This window comes from Rana temporaria, chromosome 1 (assembly GCF_905171775.1).
Source record: "Rana temporaria chromosome 1, aRanTem1.1, whole genome shotgun sequence".
Classification (NCBI taxonomy): domain Eukaryota; kingdom Metazoa; phylum Chordata; class Amphibia; order Anura; family Ranidae; genus Rana; species Rana temporaria.
Genome location: NC_053489.1, coordinates 544224772 through 544244753, shown reverse-complemented (window position 1 = coordinate 544244753; position 19982 = coordinate 544224772). Strand labels below are relative to the sequence as shown.

At 43.5% G+C, this 19982-nt stretch overlaps 1 protein-coding gene across 8 annotated transcripts in view; it reads left to right on the top strand.

Moving 5' to 3' along the window:
• NEK1 (NIMA related kinase 1) overlaps positions 1 to 19982 on the top strand; it is a 177095-nt gene that overhangs the window by 29203 nt on the left and 127910 nt on the right. For all 8 annotated transcript variants that reach the window (XM_040333138.1, XM_040333114.1, XM_040333146.1 and 5 more), the window contains exons 4-10: positions 5149 to 5232; positions 5314 to 5381; positions 5469 to 5555; positions 7917 to 7971; positions 11764 to 11964; positions 14919 to 14988; positions 19505 to 19665. In XM_040333138.1, coding sequence (XP_040189072.1) covers positions 5149 to 5232; positions 5314 to 5381; positions 5469 to 5555; positions 7917 to 7971; positions 11764 to 11964; positions 14919 to 14988; positions 19505 to 19665 — 726 coding nt within the window. The remainder of the gene's footprint in view (positions 1 to 5148; positions 5233 to 5313; positions 5382 to 5468; positions 5556 to 7916; positions 7972 to 11763; positions 11965 to 14918; positions 14989 to 19504; positions 19666 to 19982) is intronic.

Sequence of the window (19982 nt, the reverse complement as noted above, 5' to 3'; positions counted from 1 at the left end):
GTATTAAACCTCCAGTTAAATCCCCGCTTTGTCCATGGGATTTAAATCTTGTTCTGTCGAGTTTACAGAAACAACCGTTTGAGCCGTTGGCTGAAGTTCCTTTGGTTCTACTGACAAGGAAGTTGGTGTTTTTGGTTGCCATAGTTTCCGCAAGAAGAGTTTCGGAACTGGCAGCCTTATCCTGTAAGGAACCATATCTTATATTTCATAAGGACAAGGTCGTTCTCCGCCCTCATCCTTCCTTCTTACCGAAGGTCATATCCAGTTTTCATTTGAACCAGGATTTGGTATTACCATCCTTCTTCCCTAAACCTACTTCCAGAAAGGAAGGGTTGCTGCATACCTTGGATATTGTCAGGGCCATGAAGGCCTATCTTAAAGCTACAGAGAAGATCCGGAAAACAGATGTGCTGTTTATTCTACCGGATGGGCCCAAGAAGGGGCAGGCAGCTGCAAAGTCCACTATTTCTAGGTGGATTAAGCAATTGATCACTCAGGCCTACGGCTTGAAAGGGTTGCCTCCTCCAGTATCATTAAGGGCTCATTCTACTAGAGCCATGGGCGCCTCCTGGGCAGCGCACCACCAGATCTCTATGGCTCAAGTTTGCAAGGCGGCAACCTGGTCTTCTGTCCACACATTTACAAAATTCTACAAGTTGGACGTAAGAAGGAATACTGATACTGCCTTCGGGCAGGCAGTGCTGCAGGCTGCAGTTTGAGACCCTCGGATTCCGGGGGCTCCTCTTTTTTTGAGTTAAATTTAAAATTTAAGATTATTTTTCTCAAATAAGTTGGATTTATTATGATTTGAGTATATCTCTAAATTAAATCCTTTTGTCTTGGAGATGTTCTCCCTCCCCTCATTGTAAGCATTGCTTTGGGACATCCCATATAGTAATGAATGCCGCTCTGTGTCCCGTGATGTAACGATAAAGAAAAAGAGATTTTTAATACAGCTTACCTGTAAAATCTTTTTCTTGGAGTACATCACGGGACACAGAGCTCCCACCCCTCTTTTGAGGACCATTTTGGGAGGCATACTGCTTGCTACAAAACTGAGGTACTCCTCCTATGGGAGGGGGTTATATAGGGAGGGGCATTTCCTGTTTGAAGATTGCCAGTGTCTACACCTGAAGGTACTCCATATAACCCATATAGTAATGAATGCCGCTCTGTGTCCCGTGATGTACTCCAAGAAAAAGATTTTACAGGTAAGCTGTATTAAAAATCTCTTTTTTGCAATGCAGACAAGTCATGGATGGTTGAAGGGGCTGTCAGGGTGCTGTATATAGTTGCTTGAAAATATCATAACGCCCTACTTTATTACTTCTCTCAAGACCCCCTCAAATTTAATGCAAACTGTGGATTGGTTCTTGGGAGGAGTTATGCAAATTCAAAATGGTAGGCGGGCTGCGTTTACAGATTACCTTATACCAGGGGTGGCCAACCAGTGGCCCGGGAGCCACATGTGGCCTGTGGAGCCTTCTGATATGGCCCACGTGCCCATCTGCTCTGGAATGGCGGGTTGGCATGCCCAGATCGCAGGTTTCAGACCCGCCATACCACAGCATCAGTGTTGCGAATGAAGCTGGTGGTAGAGGAAGAAAGTGGCTGCGGAGCAGAGCCCCATAAGCCAATGCTTCCTCTACAGTGCCGGCTTTTGCCACAGGTGGAGTCTATGGCAAAGTTCAGCTAACCCGCAGGATAGACACAGGTGCACTACGCTGCACCCACAGTGTGGGTAAACCGCAGCACATCAGTGTTAATTCAGGCTTGGGCCCTTTTCACACTACCAGCCCGACCAAATGGGACCCTTAATTCACCTCTATAGAGCGACAGATGTCCGCTTACGCCCACCTATCTCCAATCCGAAAAACAGAAGGGAAGTCGTCCCCTTCCATCAGGGCGGATCAGAGGGTCTATAGAGTAGCCATGACCTGTCATCTGCCCGCTCCGCTCATTGTGGCCCGCGACTGTTTACCAAGTTGCTTAAGTGGCCCTCACTCTTCAAAAGGTTGGGCACCCCTGCCTTATGCAATGCCCACATGTGATGCTCATCCTACATGGTTGAAAGAACTAAAATCCATTGACTGAAGGGCAAAACCAGGATCAAGTTGGTTGGGAAGTGTACAGAGCTATCAGAGCTAGCAATTTTATTACAAGAGAGAAGCCTGTACAGCTGTCCACAAATATAGATGAGGCTTGAGTTGGGCTTTAATTTAGTTTACACACCCCTGACACATTGCACAACCAGGCAGGTGACGCCACTCTTTGCCACTTTTTGATTCCCTCTTTTTTCACCTTTCGGAAAGTGAATTAACATCACCCCGTTTGTACAGCCAAGTGCAGGGCTCAAGTCCTGCGGGAACGCGTGGGAACGAAGTTCCTGCACTTTTTTTACAGCAGGAACTCAGTTCCCTTTGCAGGACTAGAGAAGCCGAGCCGCCCGTACCAATCCTTCACTAAGCGGCGATGCCCAGCTCGAGTCACTGTCAGGGGCAGGGGAACCTTGGTAATCCTTTGTTTCTGGCCGCTTCCTGTATATGGATTCATCAGGTAGTGTGCGGGTATTCCATCACTTCCTCGATGCCGAAATGTCTCCTGGGAGCTTTTGTCATTGTTCCCAGGAGACATTGCGGAGGTCTGCCGTGAGTTATCGTGGGATTTAGAAAAAACTTGCTTACCGATGAATCCATATACCGGAAGCGGCCAGTTTTTTGGTGGGGGAGTGGATCTTGGGTGGGAGTTCCCACACTTTTTTCCTCAGGACTTGACCCCTGGCCAAGTGATGCAATACATTTTAAAGCTGAAGTAGGAAATAATAGACTCCGCTCCCTGCCTGTGCACTGGTGTTCCCCATAAAAACGTTACAAAGCTGAAAATAAACATTCTTTGTTCATTTTTATCTTTGTCCCGCTGTCTGCAACCTTTTTAGAAATCAAAGTTGTTTTGTTTTAACCCTTTTCCTTAAAATGAGTTTTTCCTCCCCTTCTTTATTTTTTTTTATTTAAACAGTATCTTTGCGAGCGTGTTCGCACAAACAGATGTTGTTGGAAGACCATTGGCTGCGGAAACCTTTCCATGGACACGCAAGATCTGTTTGCGCTTTTAACCTCTTGCTTACTGGGCACATATACCCCCTTCCTGCCCAGGCGAAATTTCAGCTTTCAGCACTGCGTCGCTTTAAATTAAAATTGCGCAGTCGTGCGACGTGCCTCCCAAACAAAATTGACATTCATTTTTTTTTTTTCACAAATAGAGCTTTCTTTTGGTGGTATTTGATCACCTCTGCGGTTTTAATTTTTTGCGCTATAAACAAAAAAAGAGCAACAATTTAAAAAAAAAAAAGTATTTTTTACTTTTTGCTATAATAAATATCCCATTTAAAAAAAAAAAAAAATTTCTCAGTTTAGGCTGATATGTATTCTACATATTTTTGGTAAAAATAAAATAATAAAAAAATCGCAATAAGCGTATAGTAATTGGTTTGCGCAAAAGTTATAGTGGCTACAAAATAGGGGATAGAATTCTGACTTTTTTTTTTATTAATTTTTTTTTTTTTTTTTAACTAGTAATACGGCGATCTGCAAATTTTGTCAGGGCTGCGATATTATGGCGGACACTTTTGACACATTTTTGGGACAATTCACATTAATACAGCGAACAGCGCTATAAAAACGCGATTACTGTATAAGTGTGACTGGCAGGGAAGGGGTTAACACTAGGGGGCGAGGAATGAGAGAGTGGGTAACCGCTCAAAGAGAACCAGGTAATCTGATTCCTGTGGTCCGAGCCAAGGGTGCAGGCAGTGCAATCAAAATGCAGGTTTAGGATGAAGGAAAAAAGCTGGGACAGCCGCACTCCAAAAAAACTCCTCCTTTAATTAAAAATCACAAAATACATGCCACAGCAAAAAACAGCACAACAAAAGAAAAGCTGACGTTTCGCACTATGCCTTAGTGCTTCTTCATAGCGAGGAAGGGGTAAAATGTGAATCCTGGGAGTGATTCTTACTGTGGGGGGAGGGGACTGACTGGGGGAGGTGACCGATGCTGTGTCCCTATGTACAAGGAACACAGCATCCGTCTCCTCTTCCTGACAGGACGTGGAGCTCTGTGTTTACACACAGAGCTCCACATCCCTGCTCTAAAACTGCCGATCGCGGGTACCTGGTGGACATCGCGGCTGCCAGGCACGTGCATCGGCATTGCGGTGACGCGCCGGGCGCGCGCGCCCCCCAGTGGCCCGGATTTATAGAGCCACTTTGAGGCCGTCTTTTTACATACGCCTGGGTCTGTAGTTAAGGATGTTTGTTCATGCCTCACCAAGAGACTGGCCACTTCATGGTGATTGCATTAACACTCCAAGTAAGCAGATCTGCGTACATGGGAACCATAGCATAACCATACAAAATTATGGCGCACTGAGCCATGATAGTATGGCTTGCGTCATTGGTAGCGGTGGGATGGTGTGCACACGATCGTGTTCAGAGCCATGTAAGTAGTGTTCAAATTGTGAGGGACTTTGTGTCTCACAGAGAGCCTGCCGCATGGCTCTGCACACGACCATCTACACACATCACTACTGGCATTCTAGTTGAATATATACATGTGTGTGTGTGTGATTTGGTACTTTTGAAAGCATACAAGTGTCTAGCTGGTTTTGAAGCCACCACCTTCCTTTATTCATGTTTACAGTATAAATAAAAGGAGTTGCTCATCCTAGGGAGGATGGTCTACTAAGCTTAAGGTGATACCAGGGTCTGTCTGTGTTACTTGGAGATACAAGCACGCTTTTCCCAGCATTATACAAGAGCGCTATGATTGTGCATATTAGCGCGTGGAATTATTTGCTTATAAAGAGAAGCTTTGAATAATCCACAACTGAGTGCTTTTACAAAAATGGCACTTCTGCTATCCCTTTAGTTGTGATCATTCTTGCCCTCTCTGTGCTGCTATGGCTTCTATGCAAATGGTTATAGCTGGCATGCCCTGCATTCCTCTATACATGCTCGCCACTGTGGCTTCTCTTCTTGCACAGGGTTCTTCCAGATTTTGTAAATATCCACATTTAAATTACAATGTAGAACTTTTGTGGTTTTGTAATGATAGTAACAATGGTAACATGCTATGGTTTTCTTTCTCATAGATCCTAGACTGGTTTGTTCAATTGTGTTTGGCTCTGAAACATGTCCATGATAGGAAAATTCTTCATAGAGATATTAAGTCACAGGTAACACTGAAAACTGATTGAGCTTCTCAGGATTGCGATATGTGTATGTTTTTATGACGTCTGTTACCTGTGTCTTTTTAGAATATATTTTTAACAAAAAGTGGGACCATACAATTGGGAGATTTTGGAATAGCCAGAGTATTAAGCAGGTATGTACAGAAGCGTTTTTAGTACATTGTTAAGAACTGTTTGCATGGCACCTTTTTATTATAGATGTTGATCTTTTTGTTCTACAGCACCGTAGAGCTGGCTCGGACTTGTATAGGAACTCCTTACTACCTGTCCCCTGAGATTTGCGAGAACCGACCCTACAACAACAAAAGGTGTGTGATGTACTGTTTATTTTATTTTTTAAATTGGTTAACAAGTTTGGTAATGAAAGAAATTGTAGTGTTTATAATCATGCCATCCTCTGTTCTATATTGCTATGTGTCCCTGCGCTCACGTGACTCCTCGGCTGACAGCTATAGTAGGCGGGCCGAGCACTGCTGGTGTTTTGTCGAAATGGTTCCCCTATCGGATAGGGTCTGGCCTCGACTGTGCAGGTGCCGCACGTGCGCAGTAGGAGTCTACGGAAATCTCTACGCCTTAACAGGTGTTCGTCATCTGTCAACGCAGCATGCGCAATGACCAATGAACACGTCACTCGCTCCCGATGCTCGGGGCTGGTTATACACAGTGCTCTCCACTTGCTCTATACAGCAAGGGGCAGATACTTTTGTCTAAGGGGCGGATATGGTTATAAGAGGCTGTATCGTAAAGCACTGGCCATCCCTTTTGGGTAAAGCATCTGCCCCCGCCCCTTGCTGTATAGAGTGAGTGGAGAGCGGCGTGTATAACCAGCCCAGAGTATCGGGCACGAGCGCCGGGTTCATTGTGCATGTTCCGTTTACAGCTGACAAACAGCTGTTCAGGCTTGGAAAATTCCGTGGCCACCGACTGCGCAGGCGCGGGGCCTGCACGTTTGAGGCCGGACCCTATCCAATAGAGGAACCATATCGTTAGAACACCGGCAAGGAGAAAGAGCCAAGGAGTCATGTGAGCGCCGGGAGACACTGATATACGGTATAATCTGCATCATTTTTATATCGCACAGGGACACCTAGCGTTATATAACAGAGGGGATGGCATGATCCTAGTATAGATTTGATTGCACCAGGAGGTGAGGAGAGCATGGCTGCGGGTGACGGAGGCACATAAACAGGCCACGGTGTCAGGGCTCAGCAGCCATGAAATAACGTGGTCAGTTTGCAGAGGGGAAGGCAGAACCAGACAGGTTTTTTTTTTAGGTGATACGGGGGGCCAAATTACACAGCACAAGCACTGTGCTGCATAACAGGCTTTAAGGGAACAGGATACTTTGTTAACCAAAAAACAAAACTTTAACTGTGATTCATTTACCCTGTATACACTGTTTGCATTTGCTGTCAGCCTGACACTCCTTTTATAAGACTCCTTTCACACTGGGATGGTGTTCAAGTGCTTTAGCTAAAGCACCTGAAAACTGCCTCCCATTCACTGCAGTGTGACTTTTCACACTCGGGCGGTGCACTTGCGGGTCATTATGAAAAGTCCTGCAAGCTGCATCTTTGGGACAGGGTTGGGACAAAACGCACCTGCCCATTGGAACAAGCTTTTTTGGGGCTAAAAGCGCCGCTTAAACAGCACTAAAACGAGCTGCGCTATCGGTGGGCGCTCTGTATGAAAGGGGTCTAAAGGCTGAGCAGCCACCACTATTCACGTGCACCTGTCATTCCGGCTGCAAGAATCCTCTGATTACTGCTGCTGGAATCTGGTGTATGTGGTAAATGCTCATGTTCAGGAGGCCTAATACTATCTGTTCTGTTTAGTTATTTGAAAGTGCCAAAACGATTTTTTTTAATTTGTAGGTGTGGATGAAGTGTTGGGAAATTGTACAGTCCAATTTTATTGCAGTGTTTCAGCTGAGGGGATTTACCCTGTTTGTTTGTCCTGGTAACCACTGTTACTGAAAGTGAGGGAAAATCCCAATTTTTTTGTTGTCACCAGAACAGCAACAGTGGGAAAATCTTCCCACTTTATCCTGTGCCAACTGTATATACCCATTTAAAATCTGACTGCAAAATCTATGTAAAAAGCTTTGTACAATCAAAGCCAAATCTATGTAATGTGATCTGCCTAAACTATAATTTCAATTTGTTTCCAATCAGACAGGCCCTTGCACTGCATGCTTGTACAATCGGGTTGTAACATATGGTTCTTGCTTCAGAGAGCTTTCCTGTACAGGACAGGAAGTGAAATTTTGTCTGTAGATAACATTTTACATTTGCAAAAACAAAAATGTACCCTTAAAGGGGTTGTAAAGGTTTGTTTTTTATTTTCTAAATAGGTTCCTGTTTCTCCTCAGTAAGCTTGCCCCCATCATCCAAGCCGTTCTGGCTGGGGGTTAGTCGGCGTGCTCGCCCCCTACCTAGGGACTACATCTTAGCGGCGAGACGCTGTGAACCAACATTGCACTAGCTTAAAGGAACCCATTTATAAAAAAAAAAGCCGAACCTTTACAACCCCTTTAATAAGCGTTTGTGTTTAAAGATTGAAGTAATTTGCATTTTATTACCTGATCTTGCTGAAATGGTGTTTCCATTTGTTATGATGACCGTTTGTCTTTGTGTCTACACTTTATTCATTGTGGTTTTCTCATGCAGTGACATTTGGGCTTTGGGCTGTGTCCTTTATGAAATGTGCACTCTCAAACATGCGGTGAGTGGATTCAACTGAATTAAATGCGTCTTCTATATCCTGGAGCAGAACCAGACACTGCTGTAACTCTTATTTTCATGTAAAGGTCCAGCGATTTTATAAAAAAAATGTTATGCAGTCTACATGGTCGCTTAAAAGCTCCTAATAACATGCAGGTTTATGTCTTTCATGAATACCAGTCTTTGGATAGACACATCAGAATTTCTACTTCAACAAAACGACTGTGACTGTATACTGTGCATACAGCATACCTAAATAATAAATAAATAAAAATGTATATAAACACATTATATTACCAAAAGTATTGGGGCACCTGCCTTTACACGGACATGAATTTTAGTGGCATCCCAGTCTTAGTCCGTAGTGTTCAATATTGAGATGGCCCACCCTTTGCAGCTGTAACACTTTCAACTCTTCTGGGAAGGCTGTCCACAAGGTTTAGGAGTGTGTCTGTGGGAATGTTTGACCATTCTCCCAGAAGCGCATTTGTGAGGTCAGGCACTAATGTGGTCGAAGGCATGGCTCGCAGTCTCCGCTCTAATTCATTCCCAAGGTGTTCTATCGGGCTGCGGTCAGGACTCTGTGCAGGCCAGTGAAGTTCCTCCACCCCAAATTCGCTAATCCATGTCTTCAAGGACCTTGCTTTGTGCACTGGTCCAAATCATTTGGTGGAGGGGGTATTATGGTGTGGGATTGTTTTTCAGGGGTTGAGCTTGGCCCCTTAGTCCCAGTGAAGGGAACTCTTAAGGCGTTAGCATACCACGATATTTTGGACAATTTCATACTCCCAACTTTGTGGGGACAGTTTGGGGATGGCCAATTCCCGTTCCAACAAAGCAAGGTCCATAAAGACATGGATGAGTGAATTTGGGGTGGAAGAACTTGACTGGCCTGTACAGATCAGAGACTGCGAGCCATGCCTTCTCGCCCATATCCGTGCCTAACGTCACAAATGCACTTTTGGAAGAAGGGTGAAACTTTCACATAGACGCACTTCTAAACCTTGAGGACAGCCTTCCCAGAAGAGTTGAAGTAGTTATAGCTGAAAAGGGTAGGACAACTCCATATTAAACCGTATAGACTAAGACTGGGATACCAATAAAGTTCATGTGTGTGTCATCTATCTATCTGTATCTATCCAGTGAGGGTTCGACCCAATAAAAAGGTTGAGGACAGGATGGGCTTCTTATTAGTATACAATGGAGCTTCTGAGTTTTCTTACTCTTTGTAAGATGGCTACAACGTAGTTGTCCATGGACATCCTTCTAAAACCCCGCCCCCTGTGCGCCCTATGACCGCAGTGTCCTTTTTTGGAGACACCAGATCAGAGATCAGGGGTAAAGGACCATATATTCCAGATGGTATAAAACTCCTGACATAATTCATAAATGTAATCCCGATTCTAGTCCTCTGTGTTGGCGATGTAAAGTTGTCAAAGGAACACTCCTCCATATATGGTGGGAATGCCCTCGAATACAACCCTTATCTCCCACATAACGACTTGCACGCCAGATTTTACTCCTGCCCAATATTTATTTCACCACACTTCCTTACCTATTTCAATTTATAAAAAAATGTCTTATTATGCAGCTCATCAATGCTGCAAAACTGTGTATACCTGTACATTGGAGAGACAATTCTCCTCCATGCATCTCCAAATGGTTAAAGAAAATTGAAGAAATGGAAGATTTGATTCATCAGACCAATGACTCACCATTTAAATTCCACAAAACTTGGGCTAACTGGTTAAACTTTACAAAATCTTCAAAATATCATAACCTCACTTCGGCTATTCCTTAACTTGACCTGAGGATTTTATTTGCTTAAAATGCTAATATTATTGTTTTATTTTTAATAACAATAGTCCACTTTTCCCGTGGTTTTTTTTTTTTTTTTTTAATCCTTACTCCCTTTTATCCCACCCCATATATATATATATATATATATATATATATATATAATATATATATATATATATATATATATATATATATATATATATATATATATATATATATATATATATATATATATATATATATATATTGATCTGATTGATTACTTTGTAATTTTCTCTTATACTTTTTACTGTATAACATTATTTATAATCTTTCTTTTTAATGTGAAAAATTCTTCAATAAAAACATTGAAACATAAAAGTGCAACAGCAGTGATAGCTGAAAATTGGCCAGTGGCAGGAAGGGGGTGAAAGTGCCCATTATTGAAGTGGTTAAAGTTTTGCTATGTGAACAGGGACAGGTAACAAATATGAGATAGATGGTATACAAATTTGTCTGCAAAAGTGGAAATACACTTCATAGATAGAGAAGACATTGGAATGTCATTCATGTAATTCATTCCACTGATGCTCATTAAAAAAACTTATTGCAGTTAAATGATCCCTTGCAGTGGGGCTGTGCCTGTACTGCAAGGCTTTACTGCTAATTTTATCTAGGGGAAAAATTACCCAATCTTCTGCTCCCCTGTCAGACAGCACTCCCCAATGCTCAAGAGGTGGACTGTCATTCAGCATCATTGCATCCATGTATGATGACTTAAAGTGGATGTAAACCCAAAAAATTTTTTTTTTTGTTTTTGATGTCACAATGTAGAGTATAAGATTCCCTATCATCTGTGCCCAGTCTTGCCACACAGAGTTAATCCAGCGCTGAGCAATCCTCTTTTAATGTTCAGTTAAAATTAACAGAATTCCAGATAAAAACTTGCCAAATTATAAAGTCCGTTTCTCTGTTCTTGCTTTGTGTTACAGGTTATTTACATATCTAGAGCTTGGACATGTTTATCATATGTTATGTTATGTTTATCATAATATGAGGTGATCCAAAGTTCATTGTACATTACCAGGATACCTTTATGATTTGGAAAGTTTTTATCTGGAATTCTGTTAATTTTCACTGAACATTAAAAGAGGATTGCTCAGCGCTGGATTAACTCTGTGTGGCAAGACTGGGCACAGATGATAGGGAATCTTATACTCTACATTGTGACATCAAAAACAAAAATTTTTGGGTTTACATCCACATAAGGACTTTCGACCATCAGAGCATGGGGGAGAAGAAGTTGGTGCAAGCAATCTAGCAGCACAGAGGATCAAGTAGGAGCATCTTCTTTTCTCTGTTCCCTAGACCTAAATGAGCAATTACCTATTGCAGTTTAGGCACAGCCATACCGCAAGGGATCATTTTAAATTTTCCCAAAGTTGAGCTTTAAAAAATTCCCCCACCGCCCCCCCTGAGTACAGCCAACCTGGCATTCTACTTGTCTCCCGGATCCAGTGATCTTTCTCTTGACATGGTCTCAACTGGCTTCTCTTGGGGGAGCCATACTCCAAGGGACCCCTGGAAGCTGCCATGAGTATGCCATTGAACAAATTACTCCCATTTGTAGCCAATCGTGCACAGAATGAAGAGCAGCTGGCCTGAATCATATCAGGGGTCAGATTGCTGGATCAAGTATTGTTTTATTTGTGGTTTAAAATATAGATCTGCTTAACTTGGCCCTTTTATTCAAGAGGAAAATAAATCGGTTGTAACATTGCAATTCATACATATGGCAAATCTTTATTTTTCAGGCCTTGAAAAAAACTTTAAGTTTTGCATAATTTTTACCTAAATGGTAACAATGATGAAACTTTTCTTGGTTAAAGATCCTATGCTGTGTACATTCTTTTAAATTGTTTCAAGTTAGTATAAAGTATTATATTATTAAAAAGCTGCTACTCTGGATACAGATCAATTGTACATTTTCTAATCTACAAGTGTTCCATTTCAGTTTGAAGCCGGCAATATGAAGAACCTGGTGCTGAAGATCATTCGGGGCTCATATCCCCCAGTGTCAATGCATTACTCCTATGACCTCCGCAATCTGCTTTCTTTGCTTTTTAAAAGAAATCCCAGGGATCGTCCATCTGTCAACTCCATATTGGAGAAGCCTTTTATATTTAAGCGTATTGAAAAGTTTCTGCCTCCACAGGTAAATCGGAGTTATGTGACTGCAACTATAATCCTTTTAAAGCTGAACTCAAGGCCGATATAAAATACACTAATTCACAAACGCTTGTATTCCTTAATACATCATTAAATATATATATTTTTAATGCAAGCAGTATAAATACCAGATTTTTGACCACCCCTCGCACAGCATGGCGCAAGGGCCGTACACATGGGCTGAATTTCGGGCCGTATTGGCCGGTTCAATAAAAACTGACTGACATTTGGCCCTTGTATACGGCATCAGGTCCGACAAAAGCCGGCCAGATCTAAGGGACATGACCGAAAAAGGTTTGCTGATCGGCATCCGATTTTTAGTACTCTCAGCCAATGACCGGTGTGTTCTGGCAGGGGAATGTCCCCCTGTCAGAACACAATAGCTCAGTGGTGGAAATATCTGTACTAACAGCTGAGTTGAATGTAAAAAAAAATTGATAATGTGTACCATGCATTAGGCTAAGAGGGGGAAAAAAGCAGCAAAACAGGCAGTCTGTTGTACTGCAGTACCCATGTGCTCACAAGCAACTTAATAACCAGAGGAGAGAACACATTGACAGAGAAACAAACTCCTCAGCCTACTACTCCTTTCGCTGTCCAGTCATAGGCTGGGGGAGGAACAACCTGCACATACAACTTTGTAGCAAGAAAAAAAAAAAAAAAACGGGTCTCTCATCCTGCCAGCCAGAGCTAGCCATAGATGGGTAGTTTTTATTTATTTGTCTATATCTTTTATCAGCATTACCCCATCGACACAAGTAAAGTGGATGCAGAGTCCTCCAATCTGTGCTTTGTATTATAAAAGCTGGGCCTGCTGTCAGAATACACAGATCAGTGCTACATCGCTGGTCGAAAGAACATTTTCCAGCAGTCCTGTCTTGACAGAAACCAATCATTAGGTCAACTTCTTTTGAGCAGGAATGACAACAGGTGGAATTAAATTGGTCTGGTCCCTTCTAAACTGGCCAATTTTCAATCCAACTATGGCCAGCTTCAAACCTTTACTGCACCACGTTTGTATATATGTTGTGGTGGGGTGCCATTAACTCTAAATGGCATGCCAAGGCTCCTATTTAGTAGAGAAAAACGTATCTGTGCTGTAGTGCAGTGCACGGATGTCAATACTCTGTGTAGGGTGGTACGTTGTATTTCTAAAAATTGTGCAGGATTGATTTTTAGTACTGCATTGAATGCCCATTTAAAATGAATGGGCTGCCCTAGCATGCCTCGGCGCATTAACACAATGCACAGTGTTAATGTGCCCTAAGATTAACTACTATGTTAATGCAGTTTTAATATAATGCCCCCATTAGACATCCAAAAATGTTAAGTATTGCATATTCTAACATTTTCTCATTCAGTGCTCTAAAGTGGTTGTAAACCCTTACATCTACCCAGTGACTTGCCTCAGGTGATACAGAGATTAAACAAATCCTCCTACATAGGTCTTATTTGTCTTACTGTCTATCTACAGTCTCTTCTTCTCTACAGCCATTCTAAAACCATTTTTTTATGCTGGTATGAGAGTTCGGAAAAAAACTGTCAGGGATCTTTTTTTTAGATTAATACTTTGGTGGATGCAGCATGGGTCCGATGCTGCGCCTCTGCACTGAGAACTGTGTGATCGAACACCGCTGATCGCTCGGTTCTCACGGCTCCCCAAGTGGAGAGCTCATGACTGTCAGTCACAGCTCTCTGCTCTGCCCCCTCCTCGCTCATTGGGGAAACCTCTCAGCGGCTTGCTGAGCTGGCTGTCTGTCCAGACTCCTGGCGGATCCAAACTCCCATTGTCGTTATCATGCGGTGCCTGCCACCAACTTCTGTGATGTCATCAGAGAGTGGAGTTCAGCCCGCTCTCTGACGAATTGTACTCCTGTAATCCATAGGAGAAGTCCAAGCAAACAAGCTTTGACTATACTTCTCCTTTTAAGTTACATTCTGCATAGCTCAGTAAGGAGAGGTCTAAGGCCGGGTACTAACGAGCAAACATGTACGATGAAAGCGGTCCGTCGGACCGTTTTCACCGTACATAACTGCCAGAGGGCTTCTGTACGATGGTTGTACTAACCATCGTACAGAAGTCCGCGTGTAAACACTACGCGGGGCGTGTCCGCGTCGTCGCCGCCGCGGCGACGTGGGCGGGCCTGCCATTTAAAGGCTTCCACGCATGCGTCGAAGTCATTTGACGCAAGCGAGGGACGGCGGGCGCTCGGACATGTACGATAGGTCTGTACTGATGACCGTACATGTCTGAGCGGGCAGGATTCCAGCGGACGGTTTTAAAACACGTCCAGGAATATTTATCTGCTGGGAAAAGGCCCGGCGGGCAAATGTTTGCTGGAATTCGGCCCACTCGCGCCTACACACGACCGAACATGTAAGCTGAAACTGGCCCGCGGACCAGTTTCAGCATACATGTTTGGTCGTGTGTACGGGGCCTAAGAGCTGATAGAATTGAAGCGATGCATCCCCATTCACACCACAGACAGGAACAGAGCTGAGACTATCAATTCGCTTATGATCCCCCCCCTGTCTTCTCTTTTTTCTTGGCATTAGGAAAACTTGTCAGAAGTGATTCATTCTGATAGCAGAGGAACGAAGTAGCAGACAGAAATGACACTTGGTGCTCTTAAAGGAGACAAGTACACACTACAGTGGGATATGTTTTCTTTATATTGCATGTCTGAGGTTTACAACCATTTTAACACAAATGTATAAATATTTCTGCCAGAATTTATTTATTTTTGTGTTTGTATCAATTGGGTAATATCAGATATTATTACCATTTTTATTTTGCTTTGGAAGAAGCAAAAAGGCTAATGCTATGATATATTGTTTTCATAAAGATTTTCAGTAAATGAGTTGTATTATGTATGCATTATCAGTTGTGTTATTGTTTTAATAATTGACCGTGTGATATTTTATATTTAAATTTGTCAGCTTTTTGTTGAAGAATTTGGCATGGGAGCAGTTCTGAATCAACCTAAACCTGCAGGTCATGACAAAGCTGGTAAGTAATTAATATTACTTTCAATTTACTATACTGTAATATGAAGTCTACATTAAAGGATACATGCCAACACAAATATTGTATTGGTACAAGTTATAAATTAGGTCAAAGCACATCCTCAAAAACATGGAAAGTAAAAGTGGAACCAAATGCAAAAGAGAAGGGGGGGTGGGGTTTATAATGACCCCTGTCAGCTTGTTTTGCCATCTGTGCCCCATTAGGGAGGTTTTTCCCCTCTTCCAGTCAACAGAAAGTGAGAGAAAATCCCTCCACCAGTGACGGAGTCCTGGGGTGTCATTAGGCTCACTAGAACTTGCGTCCCTATTGGAAGATTTCCCCTGTATGGTTTTTCAGTGATGACGGTAAACGGGAACAGTAGAAATATCCGTGGCTGGGCAGAAGAGATAGTATCAGTCTCTCTGCAGTGGTCCGATGCACCTCCTTGCTGAGTCAGAGCTACAGCACAGCAATCGGTAAACCTTACCCACTAGTTTAGGGAAATGTCAGACCCCTGCATTGAGATTGCAGCTCTTACACAGAAAGCAGCAATGCTTTTTGCAACCTCCTGTCTAACAATGGACTTTTCATCTGCTGCTGAAAATGATTTGCAAGCCGAAAAAAAGTAAGATTTTGAAAGATAAATACATTCAGGGTGCTAAAAATAGTCATTACATTATGGAAGCTACATATTTGGCTAGAAAGCAAAACTTGCAGCAATGTCAACAAACAATCCCCCATTGCTTTCCATTCGGGTACTACATTCCATAAGAAGACTACACTTGCTTACTACATCCTGTCGGAAAGCACATGTGTCATATTTGGTGGGTACTTTGGGCAGTTAATATGCATCTTCGGGCACTTTCTGCGTGGTTCAGTTCCAGGCACGGAACCTTTCTGGCACTTCCAGGGCACTCATCTGCTTTGAATGTTCTGTGTTTTTCTTCCATAGCTGACAGGATGGGCTATGCGGCTGCTGATTGGTCGGCGCCGCCCCTGACGAGGGACGTTTTGGACATTCAGCTCAGGGGATTTCTAAGCCCTGGACTCCTGGTGCAGAAATACCGGGGCTTAGAACCGTAGATTGCCACGGGCCAGGCCAGGGGGACGGGGAGGGGGACCTGTGTAAGTTCACCTTAGGCCGGGTACACACGGACAAACATGTATGGTGAAAGCGGTCCGTCGGACCGTTTTCACCATACATGTCTGCCAGAGGGCTTCTGTACGATGGTTGTACACACCATCGTACAGAAGTCCGTGCGTAAACAATACGCGGGGCGTGTCCGCGGTGTCGCCGCGTCGATGACGCGGTGTCGCCGCGACAATGACGCGGCGACGTGGGCGGCCCGCCTTTAAAATGCTTCCACGCATGCGTCGAAGTCATTCGACGCATGCGAGGGACGGCGGGCGCCTGGACATGTACGGTAGGTCTGTACTGACGACCGTACATGTCCGAGCGGACTGAATTCCAGCGGGCTGTTTTAAAACAAGTCCAGGAATATTTGCCCGCTGGGAAAAGGCCCGGCGGGCAAATGTTTGCTGGAATTCGGCCCGCTCGCGCCCACACACGAGCAAACATGTCTGCTGAAACTGGCCTGCGGGCCAGTTTCAGCAGACATGTTTGCTCGTGAGTATGGGGCCTTACAGGGTTTTCTGTAAAGGTGAACTTGACCTTTTAAAGAAATCGTGTAGCCTGGATCAACGGCTAAACAGATAGCCAATAATGGCTCATTGAAATATTATCACAACCATTCACCATATGAAGGAATACATATGGTGCAGTCCATGTGATGAAAACTTTGCATATAAAAAGGAAGGAAGAACCAACCAAAAAGGTAACCTCTGTGGAACACCGTGGTTGAATAAAAGTGTTAAAGAAAAAGCACCAGATATATTACACAGCAAAATTTAGTGAAAAAACTGAGCTTGTATCCATTCAACCAGGCAATCGCACATCTAATGGTCCGTCAAACTTAATTAAATTAGGGGACTTCTAAATTAGGCCCCTTTCACATTGAGGAGTTTTTCAGGCGGTACAGCGCTAAAAATAGCGCTGCTATCGCGCCTGAAAAACTCCTTCACTGCAGACTCAATGTGAAAGCCCGAGGGCTTTCACACTGAGGCGATGCGCTGGCGGGAGACAAAAAAATCTCCTGTCAGCAGCATCTTTGGAGCGGTGAGAGGAGCGGCATGTATACCGCTCCTTCACCGCTCCTTCCCATTGAAAACAATGGGAAACCGCGGCAATACCGCCCGCAATGCGCCTCTATAGAGGCGCATTGCGGGCGGTATTAACCCTTTATCGGCCGCTAGCGGGGGTTAATACCGCACCGCTAGCGGCTGATACCCGCGGCAATTCCGGCGGTATAGCGCCGCTATTTTTAGCGGCGTTATACCGCCACCGCAGCTCCCGCCCCAGTCTGAAAGGGGCCTTATGGTAACTAGACAGTCCAAAATTTAGTTTCCTATAGTTGGAATTAAAAGTCAGGATACAAATAACGTCTCGCCGTCTCCACCGTATCTCTACCTGTCACTCCCCGCTCTGCTTAAAGGACTTTCAGTCCACACAGAAGCTACCATTGCTGCAGAGACTGTGCATCTCTCTCCCCCCTGCATTCAACTTCCCTATTCTCCCAACCCTCCCTGTTGTAGAACTTATCGTGGGAATACCGCTTCATAAAGTTCATCCCCCCCTAGACTGTCTCTGGGCATTGTAACCATTAGTTCAGTTATTGCCTTAAGCACTAGATCAATGCCCCAATGAGCTTAGCCACAGAATGTCATGAAATATTTGAATGAATGAACACCTTGTTTACTATTACTGGGTAGCTCAGAGAACACGGAAATCTGCTATATAGTATCTACACCAAGTGGATATACACACAATTTTTTCTTTATGGTCTTGAATGGAAAACTCTTCCCAATTTTGGACTGTCTAGTGACCATAATCTTTTTCCCCCTCAATTTTTGTTGTGTATATATATATAGTACTTTTTCTATAATAAGTCATTTTTTTATTCAACCGTGGTGTTCCGCAGATGTGACCTTGGTTGGTTCTTTGTTTCTTTTTGTATGCCAAGTCTGTCCTTAACCACTTAACGCCCGCCGCACGCCTATTTACGTCCACAGAATGGCACGTACAGGCAGATGGGTGCATATATACGTCCCCGCCTTCTAGCGGGTCAGGGGTCCGATCGGGACCCCCTCCGCTGCGTGCGGCGGGCGGATTCCCGCGGGGAGCGATTTGGGACGACGGCGCGGCTATTCGTTTATAGCCGCCCCGTCGCGATCGCTCCCCGGAGCTGAAGAACGGGGAGAGCCGTATGTAAACACGGCTTCCCCGTGCTTCACTGTGGCGGCTGCATCGATCGAGTGATCCCTTTTATAGGGAGACTCGATCGATGACGTCAGTCCTACAGCCACACCCCCCTACAGTTGTAAACACACACTAGGTGAACCCTAACTCCTACAGCGCCCCCTGTGGTTAACTCCCAAACTGCAACTGTCATTTTCACAATAAACAATGCAATTTAAATGCATTTTTTGCTGTGAAAATGACAATGGTCCCAAAAATGTGTCAAAATTGTCCGAAGTGTCCGCCATAATGTCGCAGTCACGAAAAAAATCGCTGATCGCCGCCAATAGTAGTAAAAAAAAAAAAATTAATAAAAATGCAAAAAAACTATCCCCTATTTTGTAAACGCTATAAATTTTGCGCAAACCAATCGATAAACACTTATTGCGATTTTTTTTTTTTTTTTTTTAACAAAAATGGGTAGAAGAATACGTATCGGCCTAAACTGAGGAAAAAAAATGTTCATATATGTTTTTGGGGGATATTTGTTATAAAATTGTCGCTCTATTTTTGTTTATAGCGCAAAAAATAAAAACCGCAGAGGTGATCAAATACCACCAAAAGAAAGCTCTATTTGCGGGGAAAAAAGGACGCCAATTTTGTTTGGGAGCCACGTCGCACGACCGTGCAATTGTCTGTTAAAGCGACGCAGTGCCGAATCGCAAAACATGGCCTGGGCATTTAGCAACAAAATGGTCCGGGGCTTAAGTGGTTAACCAGCTGATGGGGTGCTGGACCTGGCAAATCCAGCCAAGGCTGCCATATTTTATAGAAACTTTTTTGGGTACATTCCTGTGTTGGTATGCAAGTTTTTCTCGCATTACCAAGTCCAATCCAGTGACTCCTAGTGGGTATGTATCTGGGATAATATCCAATAATGGGCTATAAATTTACAAGTAAGATAAAGTAGACATATCACTGCAATGTTCTTGTGGCGTGAGGAATTCCTCCTCAGGAGAACCCAATTAACAAGAAGATGTTTGTGAGGGACCTGGACTGTTAGAGAAGAGGGACGTTTAATTTTTTAAAGTAGAGTCGAAGATGCCTTTTAACCCTTCCCCCTTTTTTTTTTTTTATAATCCAGTGTTTTTTCTGGCTGCCTGTGTTGAAGTCTGAGTCACTTGAATATCTGATATGTACCTATTTTATATTCTTTGGAATTAGCCAAAAGACAAGCTCCAGCACAAGCCATCCACTCTTCCTCCCCACCTGCACAGAAAATCACCAAACCAGCTGCTAAATACGGAGTGCCTTTAACTATAAAGAAGTCATCAGAGTCTGCAAAGAAGTATTATGACAGAAAGCCACAAATCCGGCGTAGACAGGTGAGAATAATGGAGCTTTAAAAGCATGTAGTTCATGTGCATATATACTAATAATAAACATGGGTAAAATAGCTGAGCCAACTGTTCACATGAAGGTGAATTTCCTAAGACTGGAGAAGCCAGAATCTGAAGCAGTTGTGCATGGCAACCAATCAGCTTCTAGCTTTAATTGTGAAAGCTTATTTGAACAAGTTGGAGTCAGAAGCTGATTGGTTACCATGTGCAGCTGCTCCAGATTCTGTGTTCTCCAGTCTTAGTTAGCTTTTGACACAATGGGGGAAATGAAGCAATGATTAGTTGGAAACGTTGAGGATGAT